The 27,976-nt window shown below is 41.9% G+C and overlaps 1 protein-coding gene across 13 annotated transcripts in view; it reads left to right on the forward strand.

The window, feature by feature from the left end:
* The window catches only part of FHOD3 (formin homology 2 domain containing 3), a 436,559-nt gene that overhangs the window by 334,852 nt on the left and 73,731 nt on the right, over positions 1-27,976 (forward strand). For 8 of the 13 annotated variants that reach the window (XM_033087594.1, XM_033087598.1, XM_033087586.1 and 5 more), the window contains 3 exons: positions 2,361-2,495; positions 6,954-7,004; positions 12,952-13,166. In XM_033087594.1, the coding sequence (XP_032943485.1) occupies positions 2,361-2,495; positions 6,954-7,004; positions 12,952-13,166 (401 nt within the window). The remainder of the gene's footprint in view (positions 1-2,360; positions 2,496-6,953; positions 7,005-12,951; positions 13,167-27,976) is intronic. The other 5 variants (XM_033087588.1, XM_033087597.1, XM_033087595.1 and 2 more) reach the window with 3 other exon arrangements.

Here is a 27,976-nt window from a genome sequence, read left to right on the forward strand (position 1 = left end):
AACAAACCTAATATATCTATAATTTCTACCAATCATTATGCAAGAGGTATGGGAAACCCCTCCGCTCTGATTATGGATTAGATTGGGCTGCATATAACAGGGAAAAAATCCAACAGCTTAAGCAAGATAAAAGTTATACAACATAGTCTGGACTTCGTTTATGTGAAAGATAAATAAAATTCTATCTCTGCCTAACTGTCCATGGCTGATACAGTCGGCTCCCTAGTGAGCCTGGAATATAGGATTTAGTTACCTCCTCCCTGTAGCTATCAAGGATGGCAGTTTCTTCCTTCTACTTCTCCTCCCATCTCTGACTGATAACCAGGGGTGATTTGCCTTTTCTAGGGAGAATGGCTTTGGGACTTATGACAGATGTGTGTGATATAGAGTCACATCTTTCTCCTGCACTATACCTTGTGTTTCCTACCAGATAGGCATATTTTCACTGAATTGAAGTAGGATTTTATCCAAGCTCTATTTCAGAAATATTTGTATCTTAGTTTACAAGTGTCCCCCTCCCACCCCTAATAAATGAAGGCCCAATTGTCCATAAAGATTTTGTGTATTATTCCCCCGAAGTCCAACGGACTCTTCTTCCCAGCTAACCCCCTTCTTTATTTTTCACGTAGTTATCTAATTTTCCCTTCTTTCTTCCATTCTCCTGAGTTAAAATTTCCTGTGATACCCACCCCCCCTGTGATCCTTGACTGATGCCTCCCCACCGCTGACCATCCCCATATGCCTTCAGTGAACACTCCAGTTGTTAATATGGCATTTTCCAGAGTCAAGTGCTGTTTCTTGAACATGCTGAATATTCTTGGATGCTTCTTGACGTAGAATGAAATTTCCTTAATTCTGTTCAGATTTCAGACCATTACTAGGTCTTTTTCTACTACTCTGTCTTCCCATTACCTTATTTTAAGATGACACAATTATTTTGAAGCAGTATATTGAGAAACTGATGTATAGTAAAATATATTTAGTAGATTTAAAGTAGAAAACAGTCTTAGACTGAATGTTCATTCTAGCTCATCAAAGTTGTACCATAGAACAACTTTAAAATGAATGTGTATATGTGAGAGAGAGAGAGAGAGAGAGAGAGAGAGAGAGAGAGAGAGAGAGAGAAAGAGATAGAGAGAGACAGAGATTGACTGCTTTTGTGCCAAGCTTGTTGCTTAGTACTATATTTTTTATGCTATTTTTAATGAGGAATAATTTAATTTATTTAAACTAAAACAAAAATATTTCTCCCACTCCCTGCCCCTGGCAACCACCAATATGTTCTATCTATGCGCTTGGTATGTAGGTATGTATATGTGTATGTATTTATTTTCTAGAGTCCACATATAAGAGCGATCATATGGTATTTGTCTTTGTCCATCTAACTCATTTTATTTAGTGCAGTGCCTTAGAGGTCAATCCATGTTGTCACAAATGACAAGATTTCATACTTTTATATGGCTGAATAATATTCTTGTGTGTGTGTGTGTGTGTGTGTGTGTGTGTGTGTATCACATCTTCTTTATCCATTCATTCATTGATGGACATTTAGGTTGTTTCCATACCTTGGCTATTGTACATAATACTGCAGTGAACATGGGATACATATGTGTTTTCGAGTTAGTGTTTTCGTTCTCTTTGGATAAATGCCCAGAAGTGGAACTGCTAGATCATACGGTATAGTTAGTTCTATTTTTAATTTTTTTGAGGAACCTCCATACTGTTTCCCATAGTGGCTGTACTAATTTACATTCCCACCAACAGTGCACCAGGGTCCCCTTTTGTCCTCACCAGCACTTGTTTTATTTGTTGATTTATTGATGACGGCCATTCTGACAGGCATGAGATGATATCTCATTGTGGTTTTAATTTGTGTTTCACTTATGATTATTGATGTAGAGCATCTTTGCATGTACCTGTTGGCCATCTGTATGTGCCGTTTGGAGAAATGTCTATTCAGATCTTCCGCCCAATTTTTCATCAGATTGTTTGTTCTTTTGCTGTTAAGTTGTATGAGTTCTTGATATATTTTGGATATTAGTCCCTTATCAGATATATAATTTCCAGATATTTTCTCCCATTCAGTAGGTTGCCTTTTCATTTTGTTGATGGTTTGCAGAATGCGTGGTATTTTATATACGTTACCATCTTTTTGTTCTCCCCACTCCTGAAGGAGGTTATTTATCTCCATTTACAGATGAAGATCCTGGAACAAAAGACCTGAAACACTCAGTAATTTTCCCCAAGTACTATCTAGATTCTGGCATACCCTCAGTTCTAAGCAAGGTCTGACTCATTCCTACTTCAGTACTTTTAAACACAGACCAAACTACTAAAACATTAACTCATTATATCTTTAGGTCATCACTGAGTGGTCTTCTCACATCATCCTTTAGGCAGCACCAAGAGTCACTGGCGGCAGAGAGAGAGAGGCGGCGACAGGAGAGAGAAGAAAGGTTGCAGAGAATAGAACGGGAAGAAAGAAACAAATTCAAGTAAGAAGCATTTTAAGACTTTTTAAATAATGAATTGAAATTAAAGTACATGTCTTCACAGTTCTGTATGGTTAATAATAGTGTTATAGGGTTAGGAAATACTGTGTTTGCTTTAGATTTTGTCTCTATTTCCAAGGAAGAGAAAGACATACCTGATAAAGGCTAAATCTGGTTAGTTGTGGCCTTTTTCCCCTCTAACTGTATGGCAGGTAGCACAGCCAGCAAGCGAAATACAATGAAGGATTTGTGTATTCTTGAGTCCTCCATTATTTAAAATGATTTTACCAGACCTTCCTAAAGACAGAGCATCTAATTTTCTTAACTTAATTTGCCATTTCCCCCTAAAGTTACTTATATTTGATTCATATTCTATTGGATGCCTAAAAGAAAATGCTTTTCTCCCTTTGTGGTTTGCTTCTTGTTCCCTGTAGCAATCGTCAATATTTTTTAAAACAATAATTCTCCTCTTATGGGGGAGAAACAGTCATTATGTTGATTACTCCCAGTCTCTGGGTCTCCGTCTAGCTCCAAGAATGTGCCTGGTTGTGGCCCACACCAGGTTCCTGCCATAGCCGGTCTGCCCCTGCTGAGTCCAGCGTAGCTGTCTCTCCTACAGCCAGTTCACCTGTTCTCCCCACCCACCTTTCCCCTCCCCTGGGCTTCATGCTGTGCTGTGCTTTAGAGGATGCAAGACACTTGCTGAGTCTTTTCTTACAAATTTCATTCCTGCCACTCCTCCTTCCTCCACCTCTTTCTTTCCCCTCCTTTCCTCTTGTCTCCCTCTTTTCATCCCTCCCTTCTTCACCTTCCCAGTCATCTCCCTATAGCTTCTGCATTCTTTCTTCTTTTTCGTGTCTCTCCTCATCTCCATTTCCTGTTTCATCAGTTCCTTTTCTCTGACAAGCAGTATTCCCATCAATTACTCCCAGTTAAACCTACAAAGAATGGGAAGCGCGGTCAGTGAGGATTTACACGTTCCATAACTGGTTTTTGTTTTGTTTTTTTTTAAGCAGCCAGGAAAAGTACATGTAATTGTAGAAAGGGTCAAAATATGAGCAGAGTTGTGAAGTTGCCTTAACTGTAACTCCCTACTATGTGAGAACAAATATCCCAAGTCTGTGATGAAATGCCAGCCCTGGCTTATGTAAGACTCAGTTAATGGGCTTTATGAAGTAAACCAACATCAGCCCCCCATGATTGGGTGGCATACCCCAAGTTGTCAGATTTCTACCAAATGATACACGGAAATGCCAGACCTGAATGCACCATTTCTCGGGAGGTAGCTCAGGAAGTTGTCACTTTTGGAAAGACCCTGGAACAGATTAAATGCTTCCTGAGTCAGGGCTGTCTGAGAGATTTGCACATTTTACCACCAAATAGCAGCAGAGAATCTGACTGAAACACCTGGAAAATTCAGGGATTAGTTTACACATCTAAAGGTTTTGACTGAAATCTCTTAAACCAGTACAGGTTCTGGGGAAAATGGAGTCAGCATACTCCCTCCTGTCTTTTCTGCATCACTACGTGCACCATAAATCCTGGACAGCATGCCTGGAGCTCTGAAAACTGAAGTATAAAAGGAGCAGGGGAATTGGGGAAGGAAACTAGCATTCAAAGTTCTACCAAATCTGTGAAAGTTTACCATGTTTGCCCTCCACTATCACCTGGCATGTTCTCAAAGGTACCCCAAAAAGCCAGAAGCATGTACCAAGTGTGCATTGAAGGAACTCTTAAGAGAAGGCCTCTCTTTCTGGATGGAGGAGCAGCAAAAGGAATTGCTAAAGGCCAGAGAATAGAGAAAAATCTCCTGTTTTTTCATATTTTTTCCTTGTCTCCTACCCTAGCCTCCAAGCAATATTGTTACAGAAGCACACAGTGATGGCAGCAATGCCCACACAGGTGCCTAAACTCCAAGGGAGGAGAACCCTTCCTCTAACCAGAAGAGCTGTGACCCCCAAGTGCACGAGGCAAATCACCATTTTCCTCCCTGGGTCCTCCTGCTGCATTGCCCTGGGTGCAGATGGGGTTACTGAGAGCATGCAGCAAAGCAGGGAAAATGAAGCTCGGCCTTCTGGCTGAAGGACTAGGAAGGGAGCCCCAAGGAAGCCAGAAAATGGTAGGAAAGCCACAAGGAGTAGAGAAATCAAGAGCGCCCTCCTGAGCTCATCTCTGATATGTTCATGTGTGGCTCAGGACCTAAATAGCATAATACAGGTTTTGAGAGCTAAGTGCAGAGTGACCCACCACTCAGACCCCAGGCTGGCCACATAACACTAACAATATTTGAAAACTGAGCTAATATTAGAACCAATATCAGAAAACAGACAGAACTGGCTGGCCGAATCTAACCTAGTTGATTGCCTACTAAAGGAGAACAAAAGAGAGCAATCAAGTTTCTTCATAGAATTTAAAAAGGACCAGTCTCATTAGAAAATACCTTACATGTACAGAATGTACAAAATAATTTGTCGTACCAAGAACCAGGAAAATATTAACTCAAAGAGAAAAGAGAAAATATGCTAACCACAAAAAAACACACAGATGTCATTATTAGACAAAGACTTTAAAGCATCCATTATAAACAGGATCTAAGAAGTAAGGGGAAATAATTTTGAAACAAATGAAATCTATATCTCTGCAAAGAAATGGAAGGTATAAAGAAGAACCAAATGTAAATACACATAGAACTGAAAAATATGATAACCAAAATAAAAAATTATTTAAATAGGCTCAGTAGCAGAATAGAGATGAGAAAAAAGTCACTGAATTTAAAGACAGAACAGTGGAAATTATCCAATCTGAAAAAACACAGCATTGAAAAAAAATTAACAGTGTCTCAGCAACCCATGGAACAATACCCAAGTGTCTAGCATTCATGTCATTGGAATCCGAGAAGAATAGTGCATTGCAATATATATTCAGTCATTATGTTCTTGTGTGTGTGTGTGTGTGTGTGTGTGTGTGTGTGTGTGTGTGTGTACACACACAATCTCCAGAATCTCTCTGTGCTCTTAAATGACAAATGAGATCTGTTTGGGACCAATAACAAATAGTGAACAGTTAATTATGAACATGGTGTCTAAAGATGGGTTACTTTGATGTAATCCTCACTTGGTCAGTAGACCAGATAGATAGATAGATAGATAGATAGATAGATAGATAGATAGATAGATAGATAGATAGATAGACAGATAGATAGATATGCAATATTAAAATAAACCTTATCTAGGAAGGAATGCTGATCATTAGGAAAAACCACACATAATTATGATAACTACAGTTCCTTCTTTAAAGTCTGAATGTCTGAATGAAAAGAAATTCAAAAAAGAAATAGGAAAATCTTTATAAAGTCATCCCTGGGATTACCCGAATGACTGGCCTTACATCAGCCATTTCATTGATTTCAGCTATTTATGCTCCTTGTGCTTTTTCCTTGAATACCATCTAAAAGTTATGACTTATCTGTTGTTATTTTTGTTCAATATGGTCTTAAATTTCTTTGGTTATGGAAAAATTTATTTCTAGTATGGAAAGCGATGAGGATGTATATTCATAAATGATAACAAAGTTGAGTCCCTGTTGCTTTTTCTCTCTCTCCTAACTTGTTTTAAAAGCAAACAACTTGTTTGTTTAGGAGCAACTTGTTTTAGTTGCTCTGACTTACTGCCCTTTTATATCCAGTTACCGATGCATCGAGGGGTAGAAAACTGCATTAGGTCCAATGTAGAAAACCAAGATGTCAGAATTCTCCGGGAAAATAAATGGTCCCCTGGGAGGTGATTGGCCACATAGTCTTAAACTTGGATTCATGCTGGAACCTCACCGGCGGGAACAGAAAAACACACATTAAAATTGGACCAAGTTGGGCATTGTCTGACCTGGGTGCAGACAAAAGAGAATATACAAAGCAAGAGCTTCCATTGATCCCTGCGGAGGAACTGAGAATGTCAGAGATGGGAGAAAGAATCCTAGGCTGTGGGAGGGAAGCCCAGACTGAGGAGTGCAACACAAAATGACCAAGGCACTTGGACTCACTCAGATTTCATTCTTCGATGACAATTGTGGACATACCGGAGCTCGACTGGGTGTTAATCACCTCTGAATGCTATTGCTTGCTTGTCATTGCCATATTTTATGTGTTGTTTAATCTTTTAAACAAACTTTGTTTCTCTTTCCCCCCCAATACTCGTTTTTCTTACCCATTAGTTATGTCTGTGTAAGTCCAGTAATTGTGTGTTTTCAGACATCCCTGTGATTTTATAGAAAAACCATTATATGTAGCACTTTTAATGTACAGCTTTTACATTTGGTTTTTAAAAATTCTACTCCAACCGCTTTCCATTTCTGAGGCAATAGCGGGCTTTCATGATATACTGCTAAGAATTTCTTGGCGATTTTATGAGCATCTAAATCTGTTATTTTCCTTCCTTATTTTGTTTCTTCTGCATATTCCACTAGCCGAGAATATTTAGACAAAAGAGAGGAGCAAAGACAAGCAAGAGAAGAAAGGTTTGTATATATTTTCTTTTCCATTGTAACCAAATGGCACATGTCTTTGCACACTTAACCAAGCATGCAGAGGAGACTGTGTTTATTAAAATATAATAGCTTTACCTAAGACACCCAAGACCTTGGGTAACTGGTAGTTTGCAGAATAGAATGTCTTGGTTATCTAAAACTTCCAAGAAAATACAGATTTACTATTTGGTGCCATTGTGGTGTGAAATATACGTGTCTATTCCTCCAAAACTCTTCTTCAAATGAGCACATTATTTTAGTGTAACACATTGACATGTGGTATATATTTTAAATACCCTGCACCGCCACTACTGAGCCTTGGTTAAGTGACCCTACTGCATGCTTCCAGGTCACCTTTTCAGCATTCCTGCAACAAATACTTGAGCACCCGCACTATGGCAGGCACTAGAAGTGCCTGATCACTTCTCTGTCTCCCTACTGAGCTGTACCCATTCCCTGATGTCAAGAGCCATGCCTGGTTTTCCTTGGTTGTCAGAGCCTGCCACAATACTTGGTACATATTAGGCACTTAGGAAGGATGTATGAAATAAATGAGCAAATGAACTAACAGCTTTATTTAAAATATTCAAACTGTATCGCTTCTCGGCGTTTTTGCTAAGATCAAGTGTAAAATATTCAAACTGTAAATGAGTTTTTTCATTTCAATGGCAACATGCTTTGAATCCCATTAAAAGATACAAAGTTAATGTATTCGATGTCTGATACACTTAGACAAGTAAAGGAAACTGCTTTTGAAAGAACAGCAAGACAAGTGTTTACTGGTAGCACTGCCGTTATTCTCTCTACCACCAGATGGGGTTACTGCATGGAGAAATGGAAAGGCTGATTCCATATCAGAGCCAGTTGGGAACCTAACAATCTCTGAACTATGCCAATAAAAAAATGGAATTGTGCTAATTTTTTTAGACACCATCAGCTAAATAAATCAGGACAGTCTAGGGCAGGAAGAAGTGGAGTCTGCCTGTGTTCAAATAAGAAATTAGATGGTTAGGTCAGCCTCATAAACAAAACTATGGCATTGCTTTAACTCCAACGTTTTTGATTATTACCATCTTAATCAATTGTGGTTAGCAAATTTAGAGTGAAAGATGCTGATAAAGAAACAAGAAACTTCTATTTCTCTAATTTAAACCTGTTTTTGACATTGGGGGCCATGACATATACTTTTACTGAAAGTGCTTTTGACTTTATGCCCAGGCTTAAGAAATCAAATTTTATCTTTTTTTTTTTTTTAGCTTTCCTCCAGATTCTGCTTTTTTTTTTCCTTCAGATTTTCCTCCAGATTCTGCTTTTTTTTTTTTTTTCAGATTTTTATATCTTGACTGTCAGATAATGTCTGCACAGGCAAAGCTTGAAAGCCTCTGGGAAGATGTCAAGGTCTGAGCCGGTTCAAACTAATCTCAAAATTTTCCAAACCACCAAAGACTACCTTTTTCTGAATATTATTTTCTGTTCTTTTTCCCAAAGCAGAGCATCATTTATGCCTTGAAAACTTGTCCAGAGGAGGTTGCCACTCCTCTCCTGTCTCCTCTTGTCCTGACCTCAGTCCTTGCCCTCCTGCCACCCTCCTACCTGGGCCTTCTTACCTGGTGCGGGAGCAGGCTCTCCACAGTCCCATGTGAGAGACCTTTCTGTACAGCCCACCTCTCTGTTTACATGGAGGTTTGGGGAAGCACTCACGCATTATCCTTTGGTTTGGACCAGCCACTCTCCTTGGTTAGTTTTCATCTTGAATTCCCTGGTGAAGATAGGAGTGAGGGAGATATACTTTCATCCCTGTTTGGAAAGCTGTTGGGGGTTCCTGGGAAGCCAGGAAAAGATAAGGCTTCCAAGTATAATGGACTTTGGAAATGGGTGAGGGAACTGGTGGGGATCAGAGGGGGAAAGAGTTTCAGAAATAAGAAAGAAGACTCTATTAACTCCTCATGATTTAGCCAGTTGTGTGTGTAGGGTTCTGTGCTTCTTACTCTTAATGCAATGACTGAGAAAAAGATGGCCAGAGTCACGGCAGAGGGTTTTTTGGGGTTTGTAACATCTAGTGTAACAAGATCAATGTCATTTTGCTATTTTGAGGTGTAATGGCCATCCAGACACATTTGATTTTATCTTGGTTTATTTCATGTCATCTCATTCCGTTATTTCAGGCAAACTGTTTTTTTGACAGTGATGCAGTCCCAGAGTACGTTTCTGTTGAGGTGCTGCTTCTAATTTTTTTAAATATTAGAAAAAAGGCTTTATCTGATGATGATTGATTTGAGTGACACTCATGAATAATTTTGTTTTAAGGGAGTAGTAAGGAATGTGATTCAGGCTGGGGGCATGTTGGGGTGAGGGTCAGGGTGGGGATTAGTTTGAGGGGGTCGGCAGGACATGGAGAGGAAATGCCTAATGGCAAGCAGGACCATGGGAACAGAGTGCAAGGGAAAGGTCAGGACTCAGCTAGGATTTGGGAAATGATGCATGAAAATGATCGATGAATCAGGAAGACAAGATTCAGAGCCCTGCTTAGCAGGTCTGAGGACAGTAGAAGTTAGAGGGAGCCCGATTTTGGTTGAATGTAAGGGAGAATTTCTGAGGAGTATGACAGGAAAAGTCATCGGTAGGTAGGTTCAGGTTAATCTAAAGTCAAGCAGGGTTTCTCTAGGGTCCGGTGCCAAGAGACTGGGCCTGCGTATGACCCCTTGGCTGCAGTACCAGCGCTGCCACCCACACCCATGGTGAAAGTTGAGCTTATCCCAAAGGTTTGTTTGACTGTCTCTCCCAATGACCTGTGAGCTCCATGAGGTGGGGGTTTTCCTGGTTTATTGTTAAATCTCTAGTGCCTACTGCAGTTCTTAGCACATGACAGGCACTCAACAACTGTTCAATAAATAATGAAAAGGCAAATGAATAAAAAGATACGGACAGAGGTAAGATAAATAAGAATGTTTTCATGAAGGCAGCAAAGGTGAAAAGTCTTTCCTTGGGGCTGTGGACAGAAAACCCTGTGCTGTGTTCATGCAAGACTTCATCAGAGTCTGTGAGTTGGGGGTTGCGTCACGAGGCACCAGGGATTTGTAACAGTCATTGCATGGGCTGGTGGGCTCCTGGGTCCAAGTACTGTTGGGCCCTTAAGTGATGACACTCAGAGTCACTCTATAAGGGAAGGTCATGATATAAGTCCAGCCTCCTCCCCAAGAACAGCTGGAGGTGTGTGGGGGCCAGGAGAGCTTGCTGAGCTGTACAGTTGTACATGCCAGGTGACCTGGCTCTCCCAGTGCATACTGGTCCATCTTACCACTCCAGCCATTGTAGGCGAACTCTGCTGCTACCCTTTTAGAAAGATTTAGTGGCTCTTGACATCTGGGCCTCCCTGCACCTACCACGTTTTAAAGTTTTTAATTGTGGCAACATACACATAACATGAAATTTGCCATTTTAACCACCTTTCAGTGTGCAAATCAGTAGGGTTTGGTACATTCACATTATTGTGTAACCAATCTCCAGAACTCTTTTCATTTTGTAGAACTGAAACACTTGCTACCCTTTAAACAACTCACCATGCCCCCTCCCCTGCCATTTTTGTCAACAACATGCACATCCTGGCATAATTCAGATTAAACCTGTGACTCTTCTCATGCCGTCTGGATCGTTGAGTATGGCATCCGTGAGACCAAAGGGTACACAGGGATTGTCTCTGAGTCGTATTTATCCAGACTCTGGGTGAGAAACCCTTGGAGTCCCCCAGAAAATGGGGTGAATGCTTTGGCTTCCAGCACATGTCTGCCAGCCTGGCTGCCCACTGGATAGGGTACGGGGTGGGCCAAGACCAGGGCTGGGCCGTCTCAAATAAAGGTCATGAGTGGGTTGCCTTCTTGGCTTTGTTACTGCTGTCTCTTCAGTCAATTTTGCTGAGGACACTTTCCTGCCTCAGGATTCGTGTCTCCTGGACCCGGGCAGGTCCCCTTGTTTATACGTCATTCCTTGCCTGCCCCTTTCTCCTGTTGCAGAAGGCTTGGACTCAGTGCAGGAATGTCTGTACTCACAGACTCCTCCTGGGTTTGCAGCCTTCCTGGTCTTGAGTTTGCCACCATCTCATTTGAAATATGTCTCCTATGGGCTCTCAGTCTTGCTCTCAAGATCATTTTCTTCCAATATTCCCATCACCTCCACAGCCAGGTGGTTTTTCCTTGCTGGTCAGAATTAAATTCAGAAATACTTTCCTTTTGTCACCCCACCTACCTTTTGAGAGGTGACGTGGTTGGAAAGGAAAACCCAGAGTTTCTAAAGCTCTCTCTCTAGGCATAGCTTTTTCATCCTGCAACTGTGAGGCAGCTGCCCTGGGAGCCAACCTCAGATGTTTGTATATGTGCAGACCCACCACACATCTTTTATCAGAGATTCACTGTGAAAGTAAGTTCACTCCCCAAGCCAGTGAAATAGGGTGCAATTGCCTTGTGGTCATCCTGTGCTTCAGTGGCCCTCTGAAGGTGGGGTGCTTCCTTGCAGGTTTCTCCCTGCATGCTTTGCCTGTTTCCCATCAGCCGACAAGTGCAAGGCGCCAAGGGAAAGAACAAAGGAGAGTAATCTTCCTGTTCTCAAAAATCCTATTATCTGCTTGTTGAAAACATAGACATGTGAAAAGATGACTAACTATGCCAGGCAGTAAATGTAAAATGCCATCTGAGTTGAATGGACGACATATCCGACATGAGTTCAGAGGCAAGGCCTAGATCACTTCCAGCTGTGATGGTCAAGGCAGGCCTCACAGCAGGAGACACCCATGCAAGCCCGGCTTGAAGGATGGACTGCTGTTGGACTGGCAGGGAAAAGGGCTGGTGATAATACATGTGGGGGAGCCACGCCTACCTACAGGATGGGTGAAGAAATGCATGCTTTTTAAATGCAGTTTTAAAGGGTTTGTATAGCTGCCCCACCTTTCTTATCCTGGTGAATTAGGAGTGCCATGTAGGGGCTAGGGGGGGCCCGAGTTGGGGGCTTGCCCATTGGAAGGAACTGAAGCAGTGAATCTGGATGGATGTGAGTGAGAGTCTTGAATAAGCTGTTTCAGAGTTTAGTGGTGGGTTAGATAGTCAGAACCTGGCTACAGCTGAATTCATAAATTTATTTCTGAGCAAATAAGGGTGGGTAAAATTAGCAGACATCTGGAAGAGGCACGTATTTCAAAGTTATTTTGGTCTGATCTATAAAGCGCACCACGAGGAATATGATTGGTAGCTGGTCTTAATAAACAGTTAGTGGGTTCTGCCTGCCTGAAATGCAAAACAGATGTATCTTTGTTCTTTTAAACTGACTTTGATGAATAAACTATATGTGACGTCAGGTCCAAGCTATTGGATGTCTGAGTCCGACTGAGAAATATTTTAGAATATAAAAAAGTTTCCATGGTCGACACTGAGAGAACAAAGTGAATTCCAGTCGCATTGCTGTTAGCATTGAAGCAGGTTCAGAAATTCAGGGAGGCCTTCATCCAACACCCCCCTTTTGGTATTCTGGGGGCACTGTTTCTCTCTGCCACACCAGGGCACCGTCCCATTTCACAGCTGTGAGCTCTGAGGGTGTGTGGTTTTCAGCTGTCACTGTTGGGCCGTTTTGATGGTCAATTGTTGTTTTGCTTATTTGTACAAATGTTTCCTAAAAGAGTGAACTAGGATTCTGCAGCAGTGATCCAGTATCTGGAGACTGTGTGATGTGGCCATTCCCCCCAATTTGTTTGGTTATGAATGATGAGAGATTTTTAATCATTAGCATCTTGGCTTTGCTGGGTGTTTCTGGCAGACTGGCCCTCCAGCCAGCCCTGCGTTGTGCTGTGTGCATCAGGAAACCAGCTCACTCTGCAGGTGTTTCGTCCATAAACAAGCATCAGCCACGGGCTCCTCTTTCTTTTTACGGAAACCCTTTGGAATTTAACTTTCAGATACAAATACTTGGAGCAGTTGGCAGCTGAGGCGCATGAGAAGGAACTGAGAAGCCGGAGCGCAAGCCGGGGCAGAGCTGACCTCTCCTTGGACCTGACCTCACCGGCAGCCCCTGCTTCCCCTGCCCCTCTGAGCCCTAGCCCTTCATCTCTAGACTCACAAGAGGCTCTCACAGGAGTATCCTCCTCCCCAGGGACATCTCAGCATTCCCAAGGTGAGTGCTGGGAGAGGAGAGGGAAAACTGATGGGTTCATTAACACCTGACAGGCTTCTTCTGGGCAGTAGTAACCATTCCTACATGCCAACTAATAGAGGGAATTAAAGAGAAGCTTGCAGGGTGACTGCAACCTGTGCTGCCACAAAAATAGATGTTTTCAGGGCCATTTATATGAAAATGGAATTATTTGTAAACATTGTCAGTGGTCATTGAAAAAGGAGAATACTGAAAATAAGAGTGACTGTGACAGTTAAACCTATTAGATTGGTGCAAAAGTAATTGCGGTTTTTGCAATTTTTTTTTCCCCCCTAACCTTTTAAACCGCAATTACTTTTGCACCAGTCTAATAAATGGTAGGGTTTGAACACTGTACTTTATAATTTGGATTTTATGTATTTATTTGTTTGTTTATTTATTTATTTGATCTGCCCCATAAACTGGCCACTTTGAAATGTTCTTACCCTAGGAGTTGGTCTGGTTTAAATTAAACTGATGGAGAATAAAATTAATCAGTGCAAGCCAGGAAATTTGTGGACCTAGTGAAAATAGGAGGTAAATGTTGGAAAAGAAAAAAAATTGAAAATAGTAAAGATTACTGGCACGTGGTGTGGGTGGAGGTGCTTGTGTGCAGACAGATAGGCTCTCCCTGGAAAAATTCCCTGTCACCTTAGCTTTCTTTGGAGAAAAACAATGATATTGTACATTGCAGCCTTGAAGCATCAGCTGTTTTCCTGACGGCCCTGCGAATTGTGGGTCTGTTTGCTTTCACATTAGCAGAGAGGATGGTTCTCGGGCACAGGCGCCTAAATAGTGTGTGTTGATTAAGCCTGCAGCTAGCTCTCTTTGGTTTAATCGAGTGTTATGGCTTGTCGCTGGCTGCAGTCTTAGCCAGCTGAAGAAGACAACAGAGACACCAGACTTTTAACTCTAGGAGGGTTGACTAAATATGGTGCAAAGATTAATTTAAACAAGGCAGGACTCCATGACCTCAGCAGAACTGGATGTAACAGAACAATCTTGTCTGTCCAATTCTTTGCTGGCTCTCTGAACCTCGGGGCTCATTCTGCAGGAGCAGGCTGGCTCCACCACAGCTTTCTATCACGTCTAGTTTCTCCTGGTCCCTGAGCCATGGAAGATTGTCCCAGGCAGATGGCTCAGTCATAGATGAGTAATGTCGGTCTAAAAATATTGAGACTCTGAGAATCAGGAAAAAACGACTGTTCTATAACAGCTCTGCTTTCTAAACCCTGCCTGATATCACTACTTTACCTAGATTGTGGTATTTCCAGAGGCAAGGGGAAAAATAGTCCCCTGCAAAGGGGTTCAGCACTTAGTCTTAGAACTTTTAACTCTATGAGTTGTACCTCCAGAAGTTTACAGAATGGTTGTCTAAACTGTGAAATACACAGCGGCCCCAAGCTGAGAGGGAATTGTCAGTATCTCTAAATATTCTTTGTCCTCAAAAGTTTTGATCTACTTGATGTTTGTTTGTGGCAAAAAAAAACCCAGCTCCTCAAGTATTTTGTCCAATTACAGTCAAATTTGAGGCCACTCTAGATAATTAAAAAGAACATTTTAAACTTCAATAAGAACACAGAAAATACTTATTTTGAGTAGCCACGATATGCATTTGGAGAAAATAAAGTTATTTCAGAGTGTTTTCAGAAAGATGAACAGCAAATGTCATTTTCCTCTACAGAGAAAGGATTAATAGATACTGAGAGAATGTTTGACTGAAATCACACAATCAGTGATCTCTGCATCTGAAAAAAGAATATTGAACTTAAATTTAGACATAATTACAAATTAATAAAATTGTATGATGTTTGCTTTTTCCTGAAAAAAAAAACAAACAAACAGTGGCTCTTGGGGAATCTAGAAGAGCTGTCCATCATGTGTTAAGTAATTATCATCCAAGTTAATTGAAACTAGCAAAGTATTCTAATATCCTTGTTCTAATACACAACTGAATTACACATTGGAAATTATAAGTGTATGAGAAAAAAATGCCATGGGAGGATTGTCTCAGAAAGGACTACTGAGGCTTCCTTCTGACTTGAGGACTTTGGCCCTGAAGATAGAAATACAGAATTGCTATGACAGAAAGGTTTCCTTCAACCTAGTTTGTTATTGTTCTTTGAAACACTCCGCTAGCATCCAATTAATAGCCTATTCTTTTCACCAGGTCCCATTTTCTAATGCTCAATGTAATTTTTCGCTTATCCCTAACATTTACAATATCCCAACATCTGGAGGAAGAATAAAAATATAATCACACATCCAGATGTTTCTGCTGTACCAAACACCTGGCATTCTGTGGTCCAAACATGCCAGGGGTTGACGAGCTTTTTCTTTCTATCTCCTTATGGAATTGCATGATAAGAATCCACTTCATGTTTCTGTCATGCTCTGCCCCTTCCTCCGAAATGCTACTATTGAATACCATGTCGTGCATCTGAGTAAGTAGCGGAGATGCTAGTATCCATATTTTGCTGAGGCTCAAATAGATGGGAAGATTTGCTTCAAATCTTGTTGGCACCATGATGGGAGTACAACGTGTGTCAACTCCCAACCGAGCCATTTCTCGGCATCACGATTTCACAGTATTTGTGGTGGTGTTCGTATTAATGCCACACCTTCTCCCCAGTATCTGCAAAATTGTGGCCTGCATTTCAGAATTATATTTCCAAAAAAGGGTAAAAACAAATATATTTGTTATTGAATTCTATATACCTCAGGATCAAAGTTCACTTTATGGGTTCTTTTGTTAAAACTCCTTACTCAGATTCTGGAGAACTTTAAGTAGCAGAAGATATGAAAATATTAAAAGTTTCTTTGCCTTTTCTCTTACACAACATATTTTAAAAGAGGGAAGAGCTAATGGTAAAATACCCATAGCATTGTGTGCCATCTAGTGAGATCTTTTAGGCAAAAACCTTCCCAGTTAAATCTGCTGTAATTTTTGTATGAATTATGCCACTACCCCCACCGTCAAGTCAGCATGTGCTTGAATTACTTTTCCATCTGGTCCTCTTGTAGCTCATGGCAGATGTTTGTCCCAATACTGCCTAGATTTAATGGTGATCTTAGTGGTCTGAATATTTCTCCTCTGTGCAAAACTATCAGGCCCATATGAGGAGCAAACGTATGCATGTGTTCTCCTTTGCACTGCGCTGTAATTAATGGAGACAGCCCCAAATTTAGGTAAACGTGGACGGGCCTATCTTTCTAGCCATTGCTTTCATTATCATTTCCTTATTTTCACTGAGCCCTAGTGGTATACACCAGAATATCTATCTGATATGTTTATTTCCTATTATTTTAAAAAACCCACAGATGACACTGGAAACAAATAAATTGTTCTCACAAACCAAGGGCAAAGGTAGTGTTCTTATTGAGAAAGAGTTCTTTGATTCGAATCTTGAGGAAGTTACTCTGAGAATTAAAACTAATAATAATCTGTCTACCCCCAAGAGAAGTCAATATAGCAAGGAACTAGATATCCCAGTGGGTGTCAGACCCAGGTAACCGATTTCATGGCAACAAAGTGGAGAAAGCCACTCATCTCAAAACCAGGTGTTGATGTGATTCCTGCAGGGTGTCCCAGGGTTGAACTGCCTTCCTTGGAGGCTAGAACTGTGTTCCTCCCTTGCTCCTTGGCTTACACACCTCAGTCCTTCCTGACGCTAGATAGAGAGAGATGTCCTTTCCCGGTAGAAGGAAGCTGCTGTAAAAAATATACAAGTATCTGTCACCCACTAATGTCGTCATGAAAGCGTACATAATGGATGGATTGCTTTTCTTATGTTTAGTCTGGTACTCTATACTGCATACAGAAATAATACCTTAGCGATGCATTTGAAAAGTTTACCATCCTATATTAATTTTATGTCAGGGAAAAATATGTTCAATGGCAACTTTTTTTTCCAACCTGTAATTAGACTCTTAGATATTTCCAAATACCTCATTTTTTGGCCCTGGAGATATAAACTGTGGCCTATATGACCATGGCTTACTCACCAGCATTTACTTGGAGGCATTTACAGAAATTGTTGACACGGTATGCTGATATTTCTCTCAGCGATTCAGGCATTGAAAGTACTGGTAAGTATGACAATTCCTCTTTCCACCTGATCCTCACACCTGCAAGTCAAATATAGACATATAGTTATGTCATGAAATGTTCAGTTTGTTTAAGTGAATAATCATTTTTCAAATAGGCATCATTCATCATCATGTCTGTTGTCATGGTTACCAGTCATTGAGCATCTTTGTCACCTTTGTTGTGTAACATGTCTTGAGTCTCCTTCAGGTGCAGACACTCTCCTAATTTACCTAATCCACATGGCAGAAATCAGAAACATCTGGTATCCTATTTCCAGCTGGCATAGTAGCAATAGAATATCGTCAGTCATCAGCCTAATGCATGCCGGTTCCCTTGTATAAAGCTTTTGGACACCTCTAGTCCAGTATTTCATGAGTTGGCAGAAAACTAGATTCCTTGTGGTTCTGTGACTCAGGGCTGCCCTACCTCCCCATACCTCACCTGACTACTGCTACTAGATGCCATTTGGTCAATTCAACAGAATCTCTCAGGAACTGTACCCAAGGTCACAGCCCTGCCTGCTACACCTGCTGTGGAGCTTTTTTGAGAGCCTTTGCAAATCATTGGATTTTTCTGCCATGCCATTTCGCTGTCTCTAAAAATGGAAAAAGGCAAAACTTTCCGTCTTTTCCTCCTATAGAGACTGACAGTTGCCTGCAGTGTGTTTTCTTGTACCATATTTTAAATGATTAAGTAGTCTTGGGTCCTTTTGACATAGACAAAGTATGACTCTTACTTAAGTAATACTTAAGTAAAGACAGGGTACACAATAACTTTGGGAAAGTTGTTAAAGAAGGTATTAGCAACATGATAATTTTACAGATAGCAATTAGGTATGAAAATCTATGAAGGGTCTGTGACTTTACCCTACTTGTAAGCTAGTAAGTTACCTTGCCACAATTTCATGGATGTTGGCAGAAGATGTGAAACTCCTGGATCAGAGACAAAGGACTTCATTGCTTATAGCAATAGTATTAGGTTGGTGCAAAAGTAATTGCAGTTTAAAAGGTTAAAAAAATTACAAAAACTGCAGTTATTTTTTCACCAACCTAATAGTATCCAGAGTATCAGCATGTGTGCCATTCTCCTAGCCCCAGTTCCCACAAAGTGATATGAGTAAGCCCAAGTGATACGTGCACAGACACACAGAGAAACCCTGAGTTTAGAGACCCCAAATCTTTTATAGTGAGCAGTAAGAATGTCTTCCCTTTGTCTCAGAGAAAGACATTATGTTTGTCACAGTGAACAATAAATCAACTAGTCCTTTGCTCTGGAGGGAGACATTACGTCTATCTTCCAACGCTGTTTGTTATGCACACATCCTTAGAAAGATAGTCTAGAACAAAGGCTATCAGTGCCTCTGCTTGCGAGACTAAAGAACACGAGAGACCCTTGGAGAATTGTTTCCGAGCATTGGGTTATAATGGTTTTGAACCAACTTTTACAATCAAATTTGCATCTTAAAATCTGTTTAATGTAAACAAACAAAAAAATAGGTTTGAACAGCAATTAGCCTGTTTGTTTTTATTTGACATAAAGAAGATCAGAGGCTGCAAGACCCGGTCTGCAGCAGGCACGGGAGTGAATGAGCTTGTCTGCATCTAGAGGTGTTGATAAGGACTCTGGAAAAGACATCAGAGCCTTTTGTCCCAGGTAGGAGCCTTGGGTAAATGCTTCCAGGTACAGTCAGGAGGCCTCCACAGGTGGGGACAATGAGCATTCTGCAGTCAGGGTGGTACTTTGAATTCCCAGAGTCAAGACTGAGACTAGGAAATAGCAAAGACTAGTTCTGATTCCTTCTAATATCCTTATCTGTGGTCAGGACGTGAATTACCACTCTGCCATCTCCACCACTCCTCTTTCTCCTCCAGCACCCCTGCCATCCCCACCACCCCTGACTTTCCCTCACCAACCCCCATATGGTATTGTACAAAATAATACAGTGTCTGCAGTATGGCAAAATAATCATACATTGATTTTCCAGGCCTAAAAGTATACTTTTTTTCAAAGAACGCCTGCGTTCAGTACCCCTCAAATGCATCTTATCGGCCTCTGAACATGGCATGAATCTTTAGAGCCTTCTGAAGCTGGAACACCCTCTGAGAAAGCTGCCTTCACCAGATACATTAGAAAGTTCCAGTATCTTTTTGTTGACTTTCTAGATCCAGTAGCTCTGGATCCCTGTGTATCCTCTAGGTAATCTCCAGACTCAATGTGTTATTTGGCTTTTATGTCTTCTGCATTTCTCATCATTTTTTCTTCGTGTTTCTCATCATTTTGTTGCAGCCTTCCTATTGATTCTTTTTTCTGCCTGTCCCCTCAATGTCAGGTTTTTCCAAGGTTCCCTCTCTAGCAATCCTCTCTTTTCATGCCACACCCTCTGGCTGTGCCCTTATATCCCCACCTGTGATTCTTAACTATCTACCAGGTGCTAGAAACGAGGTCTGTATCTCCAGCCTTGGCCTTCTTAAGCTCTGGATGTGCGTATCCAACCTCTTTAGACATCACCACCTGAATGCTCCTCACATACTTCAGACTTCATAGGTGCCAATCAGGGGCATTCGGATGGGAGATGTCACCCATCTATTACCCATAAAACCCCCTACCCTAAACCTGCTTGTACCTTAGTCCTCATCTGGTTAAGACCATCTGTCTTGGCCTAATCATTTAACCTAGAAGCATACATATAATTTTTGACTCTTCCCTCCATGTTCACCCCTACGTCCAAGTCAATCACCAATGTTTATGTGCTCCTTTTTCTCAAATCAGGCCTTTCCCCTGTTTCCCCATCGCTAATGCCTTAGTTCAGGTCTTAGCCATCTCTGATCTGGTTCTAATAGATCTCGTATTTTCCAGGGTCTTTCATAGCAACCCAACAACAACAAAAATCATATCTATACCTTCTTCTTAAAATGTTCCAGTGGCTCTCCATTTTCTACAACTTAAAGTTAAAACCTTACATGGCATTCAAGACTCTTGGTTATCCAGTCCCTACAATCAGTCTTTTACCACCACAACCACCCCCATATGTTATGTTCCATCAGTATCAAACCACTATCTGTACCTGAAAGGTACATGCTCTGTGCTTAATTGCCCTCTTCCAATAAAGTGCCCACTTGTCTCTCATTAATCTAGTTGAAGTATCTTCTCTTCTCTAAAGCCTCCTTTGATTCCTCTTCTGTGTTTACCTTCAGCTTGTGCATACCTGAGATACAAGCCTTATCTCAATGTATATTCAGTGGTCTGCTTTCATTATCTGTGTGTTCCTGAGAAAAGGGCCCTTGCCTCATTCACCTTTGTTGTTTCCCAATACTTGGGGCAGAATAGGCATTTAGTAAATGTTTTATGAGTTAAGGAATGAATAAACAACATGAGAAAAGAAAGCAGACACATTAATCTATACAGACAGCTATTTTCCCTATGCCCAGATATTTATTACACAGGCCATGATGGAAGACACATCTTTGAGTATATAGGCCACTCTGTAAAAACTGAAGAAATGATGGTGGCCTAATGTAGAGAGAACTTTTGCAGAGAGTTGGTATATGTGGACCCTTTCTTTCTGAGGATTGAACTCCAAAAGAGGAAGAAAATTTAGAGAATGATTCTTGACAAATTGGTAGTTGAGATATTTATTCAACTGCTTTTTAAAATACACCTATTTTAACTTTTTTTTTTTTTGGTCCATTTCTTTGTGTATGAATTTGCTAACAAGTGCAGATAATCTGAGTTACTAAGTGGAAAGCTACATCCATTAGTGAGTAGATGTAAATGACAAAGGGTCAACTTTTTGGGATGAAAATTTAAAAGTAGGATTTCTAGTTGTATTCCAACCTTAGGCAAGCTGGTTCTCCTTAGGCTTGGTCATACTCTACTGATAGGAAGAGCTATTAGGTTGATGCAAAAGTAATTGTGGTTTAGAAGGTTAAAAATAATTGCAAAAACCACAATTACCTTTGCACCAACCTAATAATATTTTCGTTAATTTTGATCTTATAATATCTATTGGTTATGACTTAAGAGACCACTTTAGCCTGAAAAATATTTTAAGGAAGGTATTTTTTTCACATCTGACTTCCTTGTGCCTAGTACAGTACGTGGCCCATGAGAGGGCTTAATAAATATTTATGGAATGAATGAGGTTGCTACTAATCACAGTAGAATATGTAATTAACAGTATCTACCATGTTTCCCTGAAAATAAGACCTAGCCCAACCATCAGCTCTAATGCATCTTTTGGAGCAAAAATTAACATAAGATCTGGTCTTATATTGTATTGTATTATATTATATTATATTATATTATTATATAAGACCGGATCTTATATAAGACCCGGTATTATATTATATTATATTATATTATATTATATTATATTATATTATATTATATTTTATTATTATATTAGACCCGGTATTATATTATATTATAGACCCAGTCTTATATTAAAATAAGACCAGGTCTTATATTAATTTTTGCTCCAAAAGATGCATTACAGCTGATAGTTCAGATAGGTCTTATTTTCAGGGAAACATGGTATATTTTGCTCAGCCTGAAAAAAGATGTATTAGCAAAAACAAAACAAAACAAAACTCAAGTTCAATCAATTATTTGCTAGCTGCTATTATACAGCACTATCCATTTTAATGCTAGTGTATCCCCTACAAAGCAGCAGTTTTTGTTTTGATGTCATTGATGTTTCTGTCTCGGACTTGATAAGAGCTAGCGGTCCGAGCTAGCTCAATTGAAATGCATTGCCAGTTTGGAACTAGTGTCTTCTTCATTGAGAAAAGGCAGTCTTCCTATTTGCTCTTATCAAAAAAAAAAAAAAAAAAAAAAAAAAAAAAAGTGCACGTAGTTAACCCAGGAGCTCCACATGCCCTGGGCACAGAAGGACAAATGAATAGTGAAGTCGATCCTATTTGACTCTGAACCAAGACAAGACCTGTCTATCTGATTTTAGAAGAAGAATTTAAACAAATTCAAAGAAACTCTTTGTAATTGGGTCTGCTGTTTGAGGTTATGCATATGGTTTGAGTTCAAGATAATGATAGAGCAATAAATGATACAATAATCTTAGATTGCTTTTCATTTTCTGTTTATAGTGTGAAATAGAATCTATATGGTAATCAATACTAGAATAATTGACCTAAAACTGACTTCTTTTTTGTCTTATACGATACTACAGTGGAGTTGTTTCATGTACATGTTTAACCACATGAACTCAGTCAGAAGCACAATCTGAGAGGCAAAAGGGGGAGTGGAAATTACACTTTAAATAGTGTTTGTAATCCTGCCCACTAGCCAACTCAGGTGTATGTCCCCATGTGAGTGTGACGTGAGGGCCACAGATCTGTTTTTTTCTTGAGCCATTTCTGATTCTCATGTGCCTCTTGTAGTGTGAATGACCGGCTGCATCACATGTGATTTCAGAGTTTAAAGAATTGTATTTGGAGATAATATGTCCCATGAGTACAAGCCCAGGATTTCTTACAGCGTTCCACTGAAGCTAAATGTAAACCTTGACTGTTGGTACTATGAGGGTGGGTATGAGATCTATAAAGTGGCATCTTCTAAAAGGACGTCTGAAGGTAATTTTGACCATGAACGGTTTTCATTTCAAAAGATGGCTTCAGCCCCAACTGCTTTAGAAAATCTAGCTCTAAATTTTGAGAACAAAGCAGGGCTTAATTATGAAGCCATACAAATTCGTTAGACTGGTGAACCAGTATTTTGCAGGTGATAAAGTGTTTCTTTTGTAAAGTTTGAGTAAACTGGGTTTGTGCCCATCCTAATGAAACTATTCCCGTAGAGCAGTGATTCTCAACCAGGGGTGATCCCCCCTCCACAGGGGATATTTGGCAGTATCTGGAGATATTTTCGGGGATCATAACTGGGGAGGACGTGCTATTGACCTCTAGTGGGTAGAAGCCCAGGAATGCTGCTAAACATCCTATAGTGAACAGGACAGCCTCCCCACTACAAAGCATTATCCAACCTCAAATATCCATAGTGTTGAGGCTGAGAAACGCTGCTCTAGAGTGCATCTGAGCGAACAGCTTAGCAAGAATTGGCTCAACACCAAAGGCAAAGTCTAAAGAATTTTCAAAGTTCTGAGCTTTTTTCTCTTGGGACCTTTTTCACATTTATGTGATTCAACCACAAGTTTAAAGTCGATGGTGTTAGTTATTAGCTATGAACTGGGGAGGTCCCTGGAATCTACACAGTTTGGAGCAACTATTATAGAACTGGCTGGCCCAGCCCTTGGTTTCATAAGATCTTCCAGAAAGCTAAGTCCTGGCAAAGTCATTGAGACACCGTCACAGACTGAAATCAATTGAAGCCACCCAAAGACTTATTAAGTTCAAATCTTTCTACCAGCAATTTATCTTCTCAAAGAAAAATTGCATGACAAGAGATTCCAATTGGACAGTCTGGACTCAGCTGTCAGGGACATTGATGAAAGCAGAACTGGAACGTTAGTGCCCAGAGTACTTTTTTTTTTTTTTTTTTTTTAAGGAATGATTATTGTATACTTCTCCTTTGAGGCTTAAGTCACCCATCACATAGTTTAATATCGTGATTAATAGCCCAAGCTTTTCAGTGAGGCCAACTGAGGTTCAAACCCCAGCTCTGTTAGCATTCTCTCTTCTTGTCAGTGAGTCCTTTTGGAAAGAGATGGCACATGCTCAGAGGGTGCCTGGGGGCGGTCAGTGAAGGGATTGCTTGCAGAGGTGTGGAGAGGATCACAGGACCATCAGAGGGTGGGGAAGCACCCAGAGATCAGCAGCAGTGAGAAACTGTCAGCACTGTTCCCACCTCCAAGCCTGGAGGAACTTGGTGAGTGGCTGGAACTTGGTAAGATCCCCCTAGCCTTGGGAGGGAGCCCACAGTACGGAAACGGTGGCCTGACAGCCTCTGCCAAAATGTGGCCCCACATGAAGGAAGCAGGGGCATAACTACTCCAGCCTCTCCTTCCGCCCGTCTTTGCTGGTCCTTCCCAGGGGCAGACCATCTGAAAGTGAGAGGGAACGTGAACGCAGGAGATACTCTCCATAGAGGCCAGCCTCCCAGGGCATAGAGCAGAACAGAGAATGAGTCTAGAGGAGCAGTCCGAGAGTATCCAGCCCACTGTGTAGCCCTGGTCAAGTTACTTAACCTCTCTGGACATGTTTCCTCATTTCTCATCTGGGGACACTAATCTTCATATTGTTGGTTTGAGATAAATAGGGTGATATGGATATGGTTCCTAGAACTGCACCGGTCTATATAGAAGATATTCAACACATAGTAACTTTTATTTTTACTTCACTTTAAGGCCAAGCGGGGCCTGATGTCTAGTGAGATTTTCAGGACTAGATGAGGGGTTGGTGCAGGGCTTTTGGAGGGACAAAGAGAACTAGCTAGTACGCGTCAGTGTCCAACCTGGCTGACTGGAACCGGATGAGCTGGCCAAAATCCTCCAGGCCGGCTCTGTCCTCATCTCTCGCCCAGTTTTGTGAGCTATATGAGGGAAGGACCAGTCATGTGACTGGGCACCCTTTTCTAGTCTCTCAACAAAAATACCTAAGTTTTCTCTCTTACCCTGTGTGGTTCTCGTATTGAGGGGTTCCCATTCTGGCTCCCCAAGCCCTCTCTCCTATAAGGTCTGTTTCCTTTAGATAAAGAGTTCCCATTAGTGGCTGTGTTCAGTCATGGGTCCTGAACACATGGGTCAGGTCATGGTGAAAACCAGGTTCCTTGTTACTTCCTTCTGAATACACACCATGGACCTCTTCCTTCCTATTATTTCATCCATATTACATAAAGTACCCATCATCGTATCCCTTTATACAGTTTAATTTTCTTTTTTTTTTTTCCTTCTCCCTTACACTCCTTCCCCCTACTCTGACCTTACAATTTAGTTTAAAACCCTCTGATTCAGGTCAGATTCCAGCCAACTACATTTTTCTGGCCTTTGCTAAGTGCGTTCCGGCGATGCCAAGATCCCATCAGTCTGCTCTCTCAGGACGTGGTCCAGAAAGACAGATCCTAGTTTTGGACGCCTTTTCTGTTGCCAGGCATTTCTTGCCATGTCCTCCTTTCATTTCCAAACTCACACCCACCACGAGGAGCAGGGCTGCCTGGGCTCCTGGCCCGAGTCCTCGCAGTTCCCCTCTTCCTTTGCCCACCCCCAGGGAGGCAGTCAGATCTTTATGTCCTTCCTCCATCCGAGGTGATTGACAGGCGTGAGTGCGAATAGACAAGTGTGGGGAGCCCTGGCAGCATCCTCATGGCAGGTTTAGGTTATCACAGCCACTCCAGAGCCTCACTTGAAGACAGGGCTGTGGGTCCTTACAAGTGTGTGCTTGGGAGTCGGGAGCTGTGCCCCTTCCTGCCGACACCTTGGCCCGAGCCTTCATCATCCCTTTCCAGCCTCAGCTTTCTGAGGGCAATCAGAGGAACTCCCGATAGAGAGATAGTCAGGATTTAGTAGACAGGTCCTGTGCAGTGCCTCGCAGGGAGCCAGCAGTCCTGCAGTACCCCCTGCTTTCCCGAATACTAACACAGCACCTCCCCCAATGGATCTCTGGGATGGAAAACTTCTTCCCACAGTCCAGAATCTCAATCACTTGCCCATGTGTTCTTCGAGTGGCGCTGTTTATTCGTTTTTGTCTTCTCTTGAGCCCCGACCTACAGGCCTTCAGTCCTCAGCCTCTGTCTGCAGGGTTTGCCTCCTGGTCTGTCTGCTCCGCACAGACTAGGAGCTGCATTTGTAGCAACGGGCCTGCCTCAGCTCTTCCAGAGGGAAGTGTAGTTTGTAATGCAGGGATAATCAGGGGGTCCTTTCAGGCAAAGTGAAAGGTGGCCTGTCTCTACCTGAAGCAGCCACCACTGCCCAGGTTCTCACCTGGTCTCTGATCCTGGCCATCTTTCATTCCTCCAGCATGTCTTGTGCTCCCATCTCTGCACATGCTGTTCCCTCTGCCCAGAATGTTCTCACGTCCACTTGCCCCCTTTTGAATTCCTTTACATCTTTGGAGACGCTGCTTAAATGTTATTTTGGCACTGAGATGTGTGTCCCTTCCCAGCTTTGTCAAAGACCCTTGCCATAACCTCCTGGTTACCAAGATTTGCTCTTAGAACAGCCATCACATTTATAAAATATTTTTATTGGGTCTGGTGGGAGCTGAGGGCTGGGATTTCCCTGTGTCCATTGGTGGTAGGGTTCACCCACCTTTGCCAGGCACATGGTAGGAAATGTAGGATCTTTATGCTCTTCTGTAACTCCATGATGACAAGAGCCAGGTCTGTGTTGTGTGTCACTGTGTCTCTCATCACCAACAACATCGCTGGGCCAGAGGAAGGCTCATTAAATACTGGGACTAGCCACAGTGGGAAGTGGTGAGCAGTTTTCACTCCTCGGTATTGGCAAATATCTTAGCTCTCTTTAGGACTTTTCCTGCAGACTAGTATAGGTCCTCATGTTTCCTGGGGACTCATTGATTGTGGATGATACTTCTCCCTGTGTCTTGCTGGAGAACAGCCAGCCTGGCTTGGAGAAGTGACTCTAAAGAAGTGTGTGTGTGTATGTGTGTGTGTGTGTGTGTGTGTGTGTTAGGCACCGTTGATGAGGAAGGTCCAGATGAAAATGGGAAAGGGGAGCAGAAATGTTCTGGAATTTCGTGTGCAGTCTCAGGGTGCTTCCTGAGTATCAATGAGAACTTCTGAGAGCAGATGCTGGCGCAGGACCATGCTAGGGGCTCTTGGACAGGAAAGGAAGCTGAGGTCTTGGCCCTGCGGGACCTTTTGCCCTTGTCATTCCTGTGTTTGATTAATATAAGCATACATCTCGAGAGGCGTTCTGTAGTGTATCCTGGCTTCTCCTTCCAGAGTCTCCTGTCACTTGTTATCTAGTGCCCTCGCTTGGGTACCTGGCCACATACCACTGTGACCTATTGATGGAGTTTGATGCCTTGTGTCCCTAGCCACGTGGTCCCTAGCCACGTGGTCCCTAGCCACGTGGTCCCTAGCCACGTGGTCCCTAGCCACGTGGTCCCTAGCCACGTGGTCCCTAGCCACGTGGTCCCTAGCCACGTGGTCCCTAGCCACGTGGTCCCTACCCAAGTGGTCCCTAGCCACGTGGTCCCTAGCCACGTGGTCCCTAGCCATGTGGTCCCTAGCCACGTGGTCCCTAGCCACGTGGTCCCTAGCCGAGCCTCTGAAAGCAGGGATGTGTGTTATGTCAATAACACACATGTTGCCTAATGTATACAGCACAGAGGTTGTCAGCTATGCATGTTTGCTCTCTGTCACCGTCTCTCTCCATCTTTGGTGGTTTTGCTTGACTTGAATTTGGTTGAATATTATTTGTTCATCATTAGGACAACCTCATATGCCACAAATTTGCAGTCAGACCTTGTGGACACTGACTCTGCATTCTGATCCGGTTTAGAGGTGACTGCCTCCCCAGCAGAAATGAAAAACCACTCCAGTGGTCACATCACACATATAAATGTCTGCCTCTGTGAAGTTAGGCCTTAACATGTGGTGATGAAATTGCACTGTTTATTCCCAAGAATGTGTGGCTTTCTAGAGCTTGCATGTCCATTACCACACCTACCCAGGCAGCCACTGGCGATTTAATTAGGGGGCAGAGTTGCTGCTTAAGTGGAAGGAAACCTGACAGTGGAGTGCATATAGGCTGGAGTCAAACAACCATCAA

The sequence above is a fragment of the Rhinolophus ferrumequinum genome, chromosome 19 (genome assembly GCF_004115265.2).
Source record: "Rhinolophus ferrumequinum isolate MPI-CBG mRhiFer1 chromosome 19, mRhiFer1_v1.p, whole genome shotgun sequence".
Classification (NCBI taxonomy): domain Eukaryota; kingdom Metazoa; phylum Chordata; class Mammalia; order Chiroptera; family Rhinolophidae; genus Rhinolophus; species Rhinolophus ferrumequinum.